The following is a 14557-nucleotide window of genomic DNA, read 5'->3' as shown; positions in this document are numbered from 1 at the left end:
GGAATAACACGTGGGATAGAGAGACCCATCGGGACGTATTTCTTCTACTGCTAAATGACTCGACAGTAATAATTATCGATTCCATTATACATTGGCGCGATATGCGTTATTAGACAGCTGCAGAAGGAAGCTATTTCGCAACAAGTTTAGTATTCATAAAACTAAGTTGTAGTAATATGTGCTTTTATGAAATATCGGCACGTTACAGATTATTAGACAAGTGCAAAGGGAAGTTCCAACACGCAAGGTGCAATAGCGAATTCTTATAGAAAAACCTCTTTGAAAGTGCAAAACTGCATATGTGCATTAAGTTCAGTATCTCACGCGACAGTTTACTTGTGATATAAAATGGTACGAGTAAAACGAAAACCGTAGCGTTGATCTAAGATCCTAGAAGCTGTATCGATCTGTGTTCGTTTAATAATAAGTCTGAATTAATTTCTGTAATATCGTTGAGAAAAATCCATGTTTTCGGAGAAAATATAGATTCTATCTGTTAATCAGCATCGGTGACAAAAAATAATTGATAATCAATAACCATAGCAGGGGCAATTGTTACTTCACCAAAATCCATAACGTAACATACATTCATACATTCTAAAAAATACATTTATTACAAATTTATTACAAATGTACATACATTCTAAAAAAATTAAAGTTGTAATATATATCTGTTTCCATTGAAGTAACAAGTTACGAACTTCATTCGTGATTATTTATCATGTCTAATCTCGACTATTGTGTCTTCGGAACACATTTATTGTGGCTCATTTTGCATCATGGCATATAATCCTTACGCTTCATGAATCGAACTAAATACGTTTTTATTTGCGCAATAGGGAGGTATATCCGGATTCTAAGGAACTAAGAAGTTATTACTTTCTTTTGAACGGAATTATTTAATCACCGTGTTATATTGCTGCTTGCGATCTAAATCGCTCCAGCTTTGTTGGTGTTTGCACGTATGTACCGACGAAGAACTAATTGGGTCGAAGGACCATCCTCGTCCGAGAAAAAGAAAGCACTGTATGCGGTTGACTATTTAATAGAACTATTTACAGAATACTGGGAGCTGTCCAGCAATCGTGCCCAATATTGCGCGTAACTATTTTGTATAATCTATCTTTTCTATCTATATAGAATATCTAACAAAGTTCAACCGTCCGAGTCGTTCTAACTGCTTTGAATGTTCCATAGGTCTTAACGACAAAAAGACGGGAAAAATGACCTTTGGCTTCTACTCCACAGCCAATTTCAGGGCTGTATTTGCTCACTGAGCATCGTTACGACTACATGTACGTTTACAGCGGAAACAACCCTTGGCCATGAGGGCTGAGTTGCTGCAAACGCACGTGAATCGCGGGTACTCGGAGACTCGATGACTAAAGGTCGAGAGTCTATAACATTAATAAAGAAATCTCAACGATAACCTTGCTGACTTCTACCTACAGTTCATGCTTGCCATAACTCACAGTTTCACCGTTGTACAATTTTCCTATATGCAAGAGTAAATCAATAAATTATACTACGCATAATACGTGGAAATAACACATGGCATCAGAGACTTCTTGAAACGTATTTCTTTCGCTGCTAAATGACTCGACGGTAACAATTATTAGCTTCATCATGCACGAACGCGTAACACGCTATTAGACTGCACTAAAAGGAAGCATTTACGCTCAATATTTATGTAGCAAGACCCTTGAAAATGTAAGATTGCATATATGCACGAAGCCACTTATTCGAGGTCTCATGCAACAAGAGACTCACAACAAAAAAAGGGATAAATAGAACAAAAAACCAAGTGTTAATATGAATCCCTAGAACGTGTGTCAGCCCGTGTTTCTTTGACGATCGGACTAAATGAGTTTCTATGATATGATTGTGAAAATTGTTTGTTTTGTAATTATGATTGCGACTAATACGAAAATATTTGAAGCGTTCATCTGTGTGATCCTTATTACCTATGAAACAGATAGTTGATAACCGACAGCCATGCCACAAGTAATTACTACTGCCAACAAAAACTATACCATAAGTAACATAACTGTTGTAGTATCCAAAATTATACCATACCGACGATGTATACTCGTTCGCCCACGTTCTATAACGTAAAAAAGTTTACAGATTTAATTCACATTTATTTTCATTTCTACACCTAGTTATGAACTTCACAGAAGGAAAGTGCGTTAGATATAAACTGAAATGATATTAACTCGTTATTTATGTATTATTCTTAATTAATCTGTTAATCAGGGAAGGCTAGTTAATGTGTCACTCAAATTGATAATCCCGTGACATAATATTTTTATTTGGGAATTTTCGAACTTTCCTTTCCGTTAGATTTTAATTAATTATCCCGCAATTACATTTTCAAGGTACAAAACTGAACGAAATGAAATAAATTTGACTATGGTATTTTCTAATTCCATACTCATAGAAGATTTTTGTTCAGACATGTCCTGGTTATCAGGTTAATTCTTCGTCGTCTAACTGCGGATGTCTAGTAGTCGTTTGTATATTTGAAATACATATATGTATGAGTTATATCTTTATAAACTTTGTCAGCCAGATACAACGAAGCAGAAACCTTCTGACAAATTTAATTATGCCCATATTTCGTGCGCGTTCTAGTTTTTGTCCGTCTGACTACCAATTTTCATAGAAGCAGAAGAGATCACATTTTGTTTATTCATCGTTAAATTTTATCCTTCTCTTCATTGGTTCTATCTTTATTTCGTTTCTTTCTTTCGTTCATATAAATCAGACTGAAGGTTCTATTAGCTAATAATAATAATCAACATCCACGTGGCAGGACTGAAAAAAGAACTAAGGAAAGGACAAGCTGGGGGCATAGTGGTAGGAGAAAGAAAGGTATGGTCACTGACATATGCAGGCGATATTGTGCTGATGGCGGATAGAGAAGAGGAGCTAAAGGAAATGCTAAAGAGATTCAAAAAATTTTTTAAACCGAATTGAAACTGAGCACGGAAGAAACCAAGATAGTAGTTTTCGAAAAAAGAAGGAACAAAAGGAGACAAAGAAAATGGAAATGGGGAGAGCAAGAATTAGAAAAAGTGGACGAGATAAGATACCTAAGGTACATACTGCAGAAAAACGACAGTGATAAGAAACACATACAATAATAATACATAATAATACATAATAACTAAATTCGTAGTACCCGTTGTGGGATGTCGTGCCAATATCGAAGCCTTTCAATAGTATTTGATATACATTATAGATAATGTAATTTTCCTGTAATCAATTATGTAAATAATGTGTATAATATAATAAATAATATTATTTATCAATTATAAAGTGCGCAAGGGCGGTCATAAAAGTTAGTTTCAATTATTTATCTCATATAATGCATATATTTCTTAAATATTATTTAATGGGAACATTCAATAATATTCATTACATAATATTTATTGATATAAATTATATATTTCTTCATGAGTTTGAATATATGCGTTGCTTAAATCAAATAACTGTCGATATTTAAATAAAAATTTTAATAAATATAACAAATGAAAATATATATTATACTTTTTAAATATAAGAATTCATTTAACACGTAGTAAAATATATTAAAGAAAATTAATGTGTAATTATTTTCTTTATATCAGTAGCTCGTTTGAATAGTCTGTACTGAAACAGTAAACTACAAAGAACACGAATCAGCTGCGAACTGTCAAATTTTTGTATTGTTACACATTCGTTAACATTTATAACTTGTTTAACTTGAAAATATTAGGGTAAGGAATGGAATCATATGGTTCCTACTTTTATCTTTTAGCATGAAAAGTATTGATAGGTTTTAATATAGAAAATAACGATATACACACAAAAGTAAGGTTAGAAACGCTTGTTTTTGAAAGAACGTTTTTGTAAATATAGGAAACAGGTGATGCACAATGTCTCCTGACCCTACACAAGAACCCATCGAGGAATCATTAAATATACCAAATTTACCTCTTGATAGAGGAATGAATGCATCGGATAGTGAAGATGATGATATAGGAATGGCAGGATATATACCACTATCTCAGGTTCCTACTGACAGTGATCCAATGTTGTATGATGACGAAGTATGTTTATTATTTAATGAAATATTTCATTTATATATAATGAGTACTTATATTACACAATTTCTTAATTTCTTAGGATGATGAATGGATAACTAACGCAGCTGAAACTAATCAAACATTGATATCCCCAATATTGGAATCACAGAATGTATGAATTCTTTTAGATTTAAGGAACAATGTTACTGTATTTGTCTTTTAATATTTTTATTGATAATGTTGTACATTCCTTATAGGACTGTATGTCAGAAACAATAGAAGTTTGGTCATCTCCTCACAATCGATCTAACATAGATATGGATGCAGATAAAATCAATCAAGTGAAATCTATGATGGCATCTTTTACTTTACCAGTTACAGCAATTCCAGAATGGGCAAAAGCTATATCAGAAGAACAATGGAAGGAACAACTTATTGGACGTATTAAAGAAATGCAAAATAGAGAAAAATAAATTTAAATATTTCTTAATTAATTCTTTTATATAAAATTATGTATATAGATTAATACAAATTAAAGCAATCTTCTTTTTCAAGTTATAAACTTGTAATCCATTAATAAATGTTAAATTTCCAAATAAGCAAAGTTAGTGTATACATTTAATTGTATACAGTAGACAAATCTGATATCATGTAAACTGTAACAAATAAAAATATTTATTTTATCTTAATTAAACTTTCACTTAATATATGTTGATATATGTCCTATATAAGAATATTTTGTATTTTATTATAGTCAATGCACTTCACTTTATACCAGCACTAAGTTTTTATTTGTTTGTGATAAATGATTACATGAATATATGGTATGATACTGTTCAACATATGAAATCATGCTTCTGCCCAGTCATACACTGCAAAGAACACACTTGCATTAATGATATCAAATAAAGGTACAATGACACTTATAGTTCGAGATCTACACCGATACTGGCAGCTTTTTTGGGATTTAATTTCAATCGTAAAGTGGCAACATCGTCTTCTATTCTTACCAATTTTCGGAATTTCTGAAAGAAAAATATAATTTAAATTTTGTAAAATTGAGAAATTTTAGAAAAAATTGTATTGTTTAGTTAATAAGATGATTGAAAAAAATGTTTAGTTAATGTACCTCAGAGACAGTTCCAGATGTTGTAAACCAAATATAAATCATATATCCAGGAATACATAACATTGAAGAAAGACCACAAAGCCATCCTAACACGTGACTCCACCATGGATATTCATACGTAAGATATTTTACGGGAACGAATTTAATTATGTTAAAAGCAAAAACGCCCTAATTTGAAAGTTTATTTTAATTAGACATGATCAGAAATGTAAATTAACAATTATATGTATATGTATAACAATGGAAGTTGTTATTTTACCACACAAACAGCAGGAGTAGTGAAGGTCCAACATATTTTCCACCAGTAACATGGATAATAACCAATCATATCACGAATTCCATCGTAGAAACGATTTACACCGAATGCCCACGAGACGGCAATGCATTCAAAGAATATTAAAAACAGGAGGCAAAATCCACTAATGGCATACGAATCCAAGAGTTGAAAGACATACATTCCTCCCTGAAAGGATTATGAAAATACTCTTTTCTGTGATTGATTTATATACAATGATAAAATTTAATTTTTGTTAATTACTCACTTCAGTAACGCAAGAAAGACCAATAAGATACGAGATAAAACAGACGATTGCTATGAATAATTCTTTTCTTTTTCTGAGAAGACGCGGCCATTCATCTACCGCGGCTGTTATAAAGCCTTCAACTGTACAAAACTGTAAAACGTGATAATCGATTATTTCATTTTCGTCACATTAAAATATTTTAAATTACCTGACTGTCCAAGCCAATAAGGATAAGCATAAAAAAGAATAAACAAGACCAAATTGATGATCCTGGTAATTCTAGAACTGCGGAAGGATAAACCAGAAAAGCTAAACCTGGGCCTAATTAAAACATTTAAAAAATATAAGATATTAGCACCAACAACAGATATTAAAAACAGTTTAATTTAATATTAATTATCATAATTACCAGAAGCTGCCACGTCCGCCACAGGTTTTTGTTGTTCGTGAGCCATGAAACCAACAACAGAAAATATAACAATACCACTAAGCATACTAGTACATGAATTCACTGTACAAACAATTAACGCATCCCTAAAATAAATGCAATATTTTATGTGACAACACATAAACAAACGCGATATTAGTTGAATTAAATGTAATTAAAATTATTTGAAAGAAATATATTACGTTTAAATAAAACGTAAGTTACTCACTTATAAACATTATTATTAAATTTATTGTAACTTCCAAGAGCAACCAATGCACCTAGACCCAACGCATAAGAAAAAAATATTTGAGTCACCGCATCTATCCATACCTATAAACATTTATTAAATTACTGACAGAAAAGGAAATAAAAGTAACAAGATTCTAATACCTCGGGATCACTGAGTTTTGAAAGATTTGGCGTTGCATAATATTTTAAGCCTTCTATTGCCCCTGGTAGGCTTAATCCCCTGACCAATAAAACTGCTAACAATGCATATGGAAATAATGATGTAAAGTACACAACCTATACAAAAATTAATATCGATTATAAGTCAATTTTACTTATAAATGATAAATAATTATGGAATCTTACTTTTCCAGTCCACTTCACACCTTTCCAAATACAAAAATAACACATGATCCACACGATAGCCAATGTACCTGCTAGTTCCCATCTTATTGAACCTATGTTTTCTATACCATCAGAAATTTGAAGAGTACGCCTCCTTTTTAGAATAAAAATGATATATACGAGTATAGAACAAGAACTACAGTAGGTAGTTCTTCTTGTGTCATACAAACTTACTCCCAAAATTCTTTCACTGGATCGTTCAGTAAAGTGTGGCTTAAATTACCAATCGAAGTAGAACATATCGTATCTTCTTCTTCGGGCCAACATAACGCCTCTAAACGTTCTGAAGATGTGAGACAGTAACGTGTATTCCAAGGATTGCCGCATGTTCTCCATGGCACATCTATGTACATATTTAACTAATATTTAAAAAATTCTATTTGTTGTGCAACCGTATTAATATTATGTATGTTATTTTCGTACCAATTCGTAAAGAAACCAAAAAGTAAAAAAGTGCCCATGCCAATATAATGATATAGTATACGTTAGTCCAACAGGAAAGTACACAAGTGGCGTATCCAATGCCTGTTTGTAAAAATATTTAACGGTGAAGTAGTAGCGAAATGTTTAAGCGGGTATAATTAGAAATATAAACCTTTGAAAATCGGAGCTATCTTAAAGACACCTAATCCTCCTATAGTCATCATCTGTCCTAATGATAACTCCATTAGGAACATGGGTACTCCGGCAAGTGCAAGAGCGATAAAATAGGGAACCATAAAAGCACCACCGCCATTTTTATAGCAGAGGTAAGGAAATCGCCATAAATTTCCTAATCCTATGGCCAATCCTACTACGGATAGGATAAATTCGATCTTAAAACAAACAGACAAAAACAATTCCACATTAATAATTGATTGTCAGCCATGATATAGATATCTGCATGTCTTTTTTGTTATACAAGTTTTGCTGCTATAATTCATATAAATGCTTTTTATATGTTCACCTTACTGTTCCACATTCCTCGATCCGGCAATATTTTGGTTTCTTTAAAAGCCGAAGATTGCAAGCATTGAATCGCCTCAAAACGAAAATCTTGCTCTTTACCGCCATTTGAGACTCTTAAGGGTGGTTCAGCAAACAGAGCTTTTAATTCTTGAACAGGATTCACTGGCCTACATGGCAGAGGACTAGTGGACCTATCTACCTTGGGTACCTTAGAAGACCCGCTCGAAGGCATTATTTTCTGTCCGAAATACTAAATCGATCGAATTCACCTCATCCTATTAATTCTTGTTTTAACCTGTAAACAAATATGAATTTCTAAAGAAACCTCTGATAATTGGCCTTCTGAAATTCTTGAATATTTAGAACACTGAATGTCCAATCTACAGCCATTTAAACGTTCAGATCTTGGGTTTTTCTTTAAAATTCGAAAGATTAATGTCGTTTAATTTATGTACACTTTTCATATGTCTAATTAAAAAGAACGTGAACGCTAAATAAATTGTAATATGCAGCAAGTGAAAGATAACGCGATCATTTCTGAAGAACTTTGAATATTCAGCAGTCATCGTAGTTACGTGAGATACTTCTACACAAGGGTCTTGATGATGATGGATGACAGACAACGAGCCACTTCCGGGAATCACGTTTGTCAAACGTTGTTCCCATCGAACAACCTTGTCCTATTTTAGATTAATCATCGGTGAAAGAAACGATGTCATCGGAGATCATCACGTGGAACAACGAACTATGCGATCGGCGGACGTCTCGTCACAATAAAATTCATCCCGATTTAAACTTTCAATTTGCCATGTAGGAGGTAGAAAATTATTCATTAGCAATTCTGTCGTTCCATTTCAAGTACCTACTCAATCCACACTTGGTGAATTATCATAGTTACAACTGAGAAACATATAAGATTCGTCCAACTTCCAATTGTAAACAAACTGCTGTATCGACAATCATTAACGAATTATTCATGGGTGCAATGTCCTTTTAATGATACCATCCTCGGTATAAAACAATTTACAACTTCTACACTTCAATTGTGTAATAAGCTCAATTGTATAGTGACTGACTTGAATGAATGAAGATAAATTAATCTTTAGGATATTTTCAGCCAATGTTACTGTCACCCTCAACGATTATGTCAATATACAAATAAACCAATAAACGTTAACGTAATACAATTTACGATATAAACAAAAATAGCAAAAATAATATTTAAAAAATGTGAAATATGAAATAAATTATTTTTATTAGAAGATAAAATCCTGCTGATCATATTTTTTTATTGAGGCATCTCTTATACTCTTCCAATAACTATATAAACTACGTTTTACGTATAATAATGAGAAAGAAGATACAAGAAGAAGAATCAAAATATGAGAAAATCACTCAAATCGAGAAACACATAACGTAATGTCAAATAGACATAATACACATAAAATGTTATGGACATAACCACTGACTACTTAAGTAGTATCTGACAGTCTATCGACAGTCATGTCTCACGGGAAAGGATACTCCTCTTTTGCAATACCGTTTAAACAATGTACGTACGTGCACAATTTCACGAGTAGATATGAACTGAGATTTTCACTGGACTTATATATCGATAACAGCCGTGAAACGTCGTAGGCGAAAGAAAATTGATGAAGCGTGTCGTATGTCGGCCCGTGTCGTTACGTTCACAAATCGCGCTTACGTACGATGAGTGTTGAGATTTCTACTGTGCCCTACAGATCTACCCCACAATGGCGTTCAGTCCCCCAAGCACCAACACACCTTCGTTTCATTCAACAAATTAGTGCCACAGTGTCACTCTATATTTAGGTGCACTATGTGAATGGTGAGAGAGCCCCGGAGTTCGCTAATAACTGATTGACCACACCGATGGCCGCGAATTGCTCCCTTCTTTCAAGAGTACATTTAGAATGCACTGAACTACACTTGATCTTGACTTCATAGTACATACATCATCAACTTATTCTAAAGTAAAATACAGTTGGGTACCGATTTCATTAGTAAACGATCTATTATAGATCTGTTCATATATGATCCAATAGATTTGTCGATAAGCATTAGAATATCTGCAGTTAAAAAAAAAAAGAAATAGTCGATATATCATACTGTTTTAAGGCATGAAGGAAAAACAGGTAAAAATGAAAGCATGATAAAGGTAAAGAATAAATTAAAGTATTATAAAAAAAATAATACAATGGTGGTTTAATAAGAATGATATCAAGGAGTACTAGGAATTATATCGAAATATTAGAATAATGGAAAACGGAAATGAGTTGTGAAAGAATAATAGCCGGAAACATTTTGTAAACTCTCTCTTCCGGTTAATTGCTACAATTTCACGAGTACAAAATAAATGTTTGTTTAGTTAAAATTGAAGGAGACAAAGATTGTACAAATAACATTCAAGATAATAGCAATACAATGTGTTCAACGCGAAAATTATTTTATTAAACAAATTTTCGGATACTTTTTACCTAGGTATAGTATTTATTTTTTTATATATACAACAATGTTTTTATCTTATAAAAGTATTATAGATATAACTCATTAGTATATGGAATATAGAACAGTATAATTAACTCATATATAATCATTTCATTAAATAATAAAATTTTAATTATCTGTCATCCATCGTATGTCTACATAAATAACATATTATTTTGTGTCTACTATTCTCAAATTGTTTTATTAATTATACAAGATATATTACATATATACTTGTAAATTTTACCTGCAGAAAATATCTACAATTTCAATACATAAAGACTAAAATAATTTCTTATTAAAATTCTTATTAATTATTATTTGAATTCCTATTAGTTACTTATTCCTTTAAAATAATAATTAAAAAGGATAATTTAATGGTTTTTATATATAATAATAGAAAAACGCATATTCGTTTAAATATTATGTAAAATTTAATTGATTTATAGCAGCCTAAGAACCTTTAAATTTTCATACTTAAACTGCCAAACTACGATGTTATGTCACGTGACGACAATCTTTACTTCCGATTCGCGCCAAAAGCCGGTAGGACGACAGCATAAACTAATCCAACTACTTTACAGGACAAGTAGTTTAATAATTATTTCCATCTCTTAATCGTAAACTAATTGTGATCTTAAAATGGTTGGAAAAGGAAAGATGTATGTGATAAAACGCGGTATGTTATAAACTTTATTATTCTGATATTATGTCGAGTAATCTTAATGTAATCCTATTACGAATCTTATTATTATAACACTAATCAGTTTTTGTAATTATTAGATGGACGTAAAGAAGATGTTCATTTTGACAAAATAACATCCAGGATTCAAAAGTTATGCTACAATTTAGATATGGATTATGTGGATCCTGTAAGTTTACTTATTTTCAGATTATTTATTACTTAATTATTTATTTTTTAATATTCTATATCTTTTTCATAGTCTGCAATTACTTTCCGTGTTATCAGTGGTTTATATTCAGGTGTAACCACCGTTGAATTAGACAATCTTGCAGCTGAAACTGCTGCAACTATGACTACTAAACATCCAGATTATGCGATATTAGCTGCAAGAATTGCAATATCTAATCTTCATAAAGAAACAAAGAAAAGTTTTAGTGGTAAGATAAGAAATATGTTCAATTCAGTTCTTTATTTCTAATTTAGAAATTCAATGTTTCGTTTTTATTTGAATCTTCCCTTTCCATTTATAGAAGTAATACATAACTTATATAATGTAAAGGAACATTATACAAATGAAGTTAGGCCTGTTATTAGTGAGAAATATTACAATATCATACAAAATAATGCAAATAAGTTAAATTCTGCAATAATTTATGATAGAGACTTTAGTTATAATTACTTTGGTTTTAAGACACTTGAAAGAAGTTATTTATTAAAAATACAAGGGAAAGTTGTTGAAAGACCACAACACATGTTAATGAGAGTTGCAGTTGCCATTCATGGTGAAGATATTGATAAAGCTATAGAAACTTACAATTTTTTATCAGAACGTTATTTTACACATGCATCTCCATCACTTTTTTTTGCCTGTACTAGGCAACAGCAAATGTCTAGGTATGTTTATCAAGATTAAAATAAAATGTACTTATCCATTCCAATGTAATAATCTAGTGATTATATTTTTCAGTTGTTTTTTACTAACAATGAGTGATGATAGCATAGATGGAATTTATGATACATTAAAAAGATGTGCACTTATTAGCAAATCAGCTGGTGGTATTGGACTTAATGTACATTGTATTCGAGCAAGAGGCACACCAATAGCTGGTACACTTGGTGTATCTAATGGTTTAATTCCAATGCTCAGAGTATACAATAATACAGCTCGATATGTTGATCAAGGAGGAAATAAAAGACCAGGAGCATTTGCTATATATTTAGAACCATGGCATGCAGATATCTTTGAATTTTTAGATCTTAAAAAGAATATTGGTAAGCTACATGTTTGTCTCTGTATTTTGGAATATTTTGATTACCTATTTTAATATTCTTATACTTAACATTTTATATCTAATAATAATTGACAGGTAAAGAAGAAAATAGAGCAAGAGAATTATTCTATGCTTTATGGATACCTGATCTTTTTATGAAACGAGTTTTGGATAATGGTGTATGGTCTTTAATGTGTCCACATGAATCTCCTGGTCTACCTGATGTTTGGGGCGATGAATTTGAAGCTCTCTATACACGGTAAATTAAATTAAATTATATATATTGATGATACATAGTAAAATATATCGACAGTGTTGAACATTTTTTTAAATAAATACATATTATTTTTAGATATGAGAATGAGAAAAGATATAAACGTCAGATTCAAGCGAGAAATTTATGGACAGCTATTCTTGTTTCTCAAGTTGAAACAGGAACTCCTTACATGCTTTATAAAGATCATTGTAATCGTAAATCAAATCATCAAAATTTAGGGACAATCAAAAGCAGTAATTTGTGTACAGAAATCGTACAATATTCCAGTCCAGATGAAATCGCTGTATGCAATTTAGCTTCAATCGCAGTGAACATGTTTGTAAACTCCAGTAATCAGACATTTGATTTTGAAAAACTGCGAAAAGTAACAAAAATTGTTACTTGTAATTTAGACAAAATTATCGATGTGAATTATTATCCGGTTCATGAAGCAAAAACATCAAATTTTAAACATAGGCCTATAGGTATATAGATATTTTTATGTGAAATATCAAGTATACAATATTCATATAGTTTTAATATTTTTTAATATTTGTCATATTTATTTTAGGGATTGGAATTCAGGGTCTTGCAGATGCATTCCTTTTAATGCGATATCCGTTTGAAAGTGAGGAAGCACAAAAACTTAATATCCAAATATTTGAGACACTATATTATGGTGCATTAGAGGCTAGTTGCGAACTTGCTGCAGAGAAAGGTACATATGAAACCTATGAAGGTAGTCCAGTTAGCAAAGGAGTAAGTAAATCATACGTAAAAATATTTTACTTTAATGATTAATTTATCATAATAGCATTAGTATATCACAATATATATGCTAATTATTTAGGTACTTTCAGATTTTACAATATGATATGTGGAATGTTACTCCAACTAATTTATGGAACTGGACAATTCTGAAAGAAAAAATTGCTAAACATGGAGTTAGAAATTCTTTATTAATCGCCCCTATGCCAACGGCATCTACTGCACAAATCTTAGGAAATAATGAATCTATAGAACCATATACCAGTAATATTTATGCAAGAAGAGTTTTGTCTGGAGAGTTTCAAGTCGTAAATCCTCATTTATTACGAGATCTGACTGAAAGAGATCTTTGGGATGAGGATATGAAAAATGAAATTATAGCAAATAATGGTTCTGTACAGGTAGGTTTATATAAATAACCTCAATAATCAGGATCTGACGTCCTGATTAACTAGAATTTTAATTATCCGAATCTCGGTGTTCCAGCACAGATGCCATACGCGATACAGTAGTGCTATACCTTTAATTTAACTAAATTCAGAATCAAATAGTTCCTTCTTTCGAACAGACCCTTCTTTACAATATTATTATAATAGATTTGTTTTGTTATAGAATATCGAACGTATACCAAATGATTTAAAAATGCTTTATAAAACCGTTTGGGAAATACCACAGAAGGTAATATTAAAAATGGCAGCAGATCGTGGTGCATTTATAGATCAGTCACAGTCAATGAATGTTCATATGGCTAAACCAACAACAGAAAAACTGACTTCAATGCATTTTTATGGCTGGAAGATGGCAAGTACTCTTAATTTAATCCTTATAATTCAAAATTTTATATAATTATTTTAATGAAACTTATTTAAATATACAAAAACACCTTGCAGGGTTTAAAGACTGGTATGTATTATTTAAGAACGAAACCAGCAGTAAATGCCCTACAATTCACGGTTGATAAGTCAAAATTACGAAATACAATCAGTGCTACTTCTAATCAATCTGTTAATTCTGAAAGTAGCAATGAAAGTAACAATGAGGAACTCATAGAAGTATTCGCATGCTCTCGTGAAAATGGAGATGCGTGCATGGCCTGTGGATCATAGAAATAAATGTTTACAATTTTTCAAGTTTTGTATATGGTTATGAGTATTATATATATTTAAGCATATTTTTTGTAATACTATATACTATATAGTTAATATCATATAATTTTGAAAAATTCTAAAATAAAACTATTTGCCCTTGATTTCATGTATTATTCCTTTACATTGTAACATTTAATATTTATTATTTGCACTAAAGGTTTCGAATAAATTAAGATATAAAGATTAT

The 14557-nt window shown here is 31.3% G+C and overlaps 3 protein-coding genes and 1 long non-coding RNA gene across 6 annotated transcripts; 3 read left to right on the top strand and 1 right to left on the bottom strand.

Annotated features, from left to right (window-relative positions):
• The first annotated feature begins 156 nt into the window (after positions 1-156).
• On the top strand, positions 157-2267 carry LOC143304213 (uncharacterized). Its single transcript, XR_013060921.1, has 3 exons — positions 157-351; positions 840-1101; positions 1198-2267. It is a non-coding gene; the product is annotated as an uncharacterized LOC143304213 (long non-coding RNA).
• A 1360-nt stretch (positions 2268-3627) lies between these two features.
• Positions 3628-4764, top strand: LOC117166264 (male-enhanced antigen 1). Its single transcript, XM_033350078.2, has 4 exons — positions 3628-3761; positions 3904-4094; positions 4171-4242; positions 4328-4764. The coding sequence occupies exons 2-4, from the start codon at positions 3921-3923 to the stop codon at positions 4541-4543; spliced, it is 462 nt and encodes a 153-aa protein (XP_033205969.1). The 5' UTR covers positions 3628-3761; positions 3904-3920; the 3' UTR covers positions 4544-4764.
• Positions 4765-4793: 29 nt separating this feature from the next.
• On the bottom strand, positions 4794-9732 carry Gat-1B (GABA neurotransmitter transporter-1B). 3 transcript variants are annotated; one of them, XM_033350074.2, is made up of 14 exons: positions 9520-9732; positions 7733-8029; positions 7382-7601; positions 7210-7311; positions 6961-7129; positions 6748-6880; positions 6544-6678; positions 6380-6483; positions 6133-6257; positions 5932-6044; positions 5742-5873; positions 5459-5662; positions 5200-5367; positions 4794-5095 (listed from the first exon to the last, which is right to left on the bottom strand). In XM_033350074.2, the coding sequence occupies exons 2-14, from the start codon at positions 7964-7966 to the stop codon at positions 4994-4996; spliced, it is 1941 nt and encodes a 646-aa protein (XP_033205965.1). In that variant the 5' UTR covers positions 7967-8029; positions 9520-9732; the 3' UTR covers positions 4794-4993. The 3 variants fall into 3 exon arrangements, with proteins under 3 accessions (XP_033205965.1, XP_033205968.1, XP_033205964.1); XM_033350077.2 differs by lacking the exon at positions 9520-9732 and adding an exon at positions 8310-8967; XM_033350073.2 differs by lacking the exon at positions 9520-9732 and adding an exon at positions 9295-9488 and having other exon boundaries at positions 4796-5095.
• Positions 9733-10782: 1050 nt separating this feature from the next.
• On the top strand, positions 10783-14471 carry RnrL (Ribonucleoside diphosphate reductase large subunit). Its single transcript, XM_033350110.2, has 11 exons — positions 10783-10921; positions 11026-11114; positions 11187-11364; positions 11458-11821; positions 11895-12199; positions 12295-12457; positions 12551-12939; positions 13026-13213; positions 13315-13623; positions 13835-14023; positions 14113-14471. The coding sequence occupies exons 1-11, from the start codon at positions 10885-10887 to the stop codon at positions 14326-14328; spliced, it is 2427 nt and encodes an 808-aa protein (XP_033206001.1). The 5' UTR covers positions 10783-10884; the 3' UTR covers positions 14329-14471.
• Positions 14472-14557: the final 86 nt, after the last annotated feature.

The sequence above is a fragment of the Bombus vancouverensis genome, chromosome 2, assembly GCF_051014615.1.
Source record: "Bombus vancouverensis nearcticus chromosome 2, iyBomVanc1_principal, whole genome shotgun sequence".
NCBI lineage: Eukaryota > Metazoa > Arthropoda > Insecta > Hymenoptera > Apidae > Bombus > Bombus vancouverensis.
This window is presented reverse-complemented; position numbering and strand designations above follow the sequence as displayed.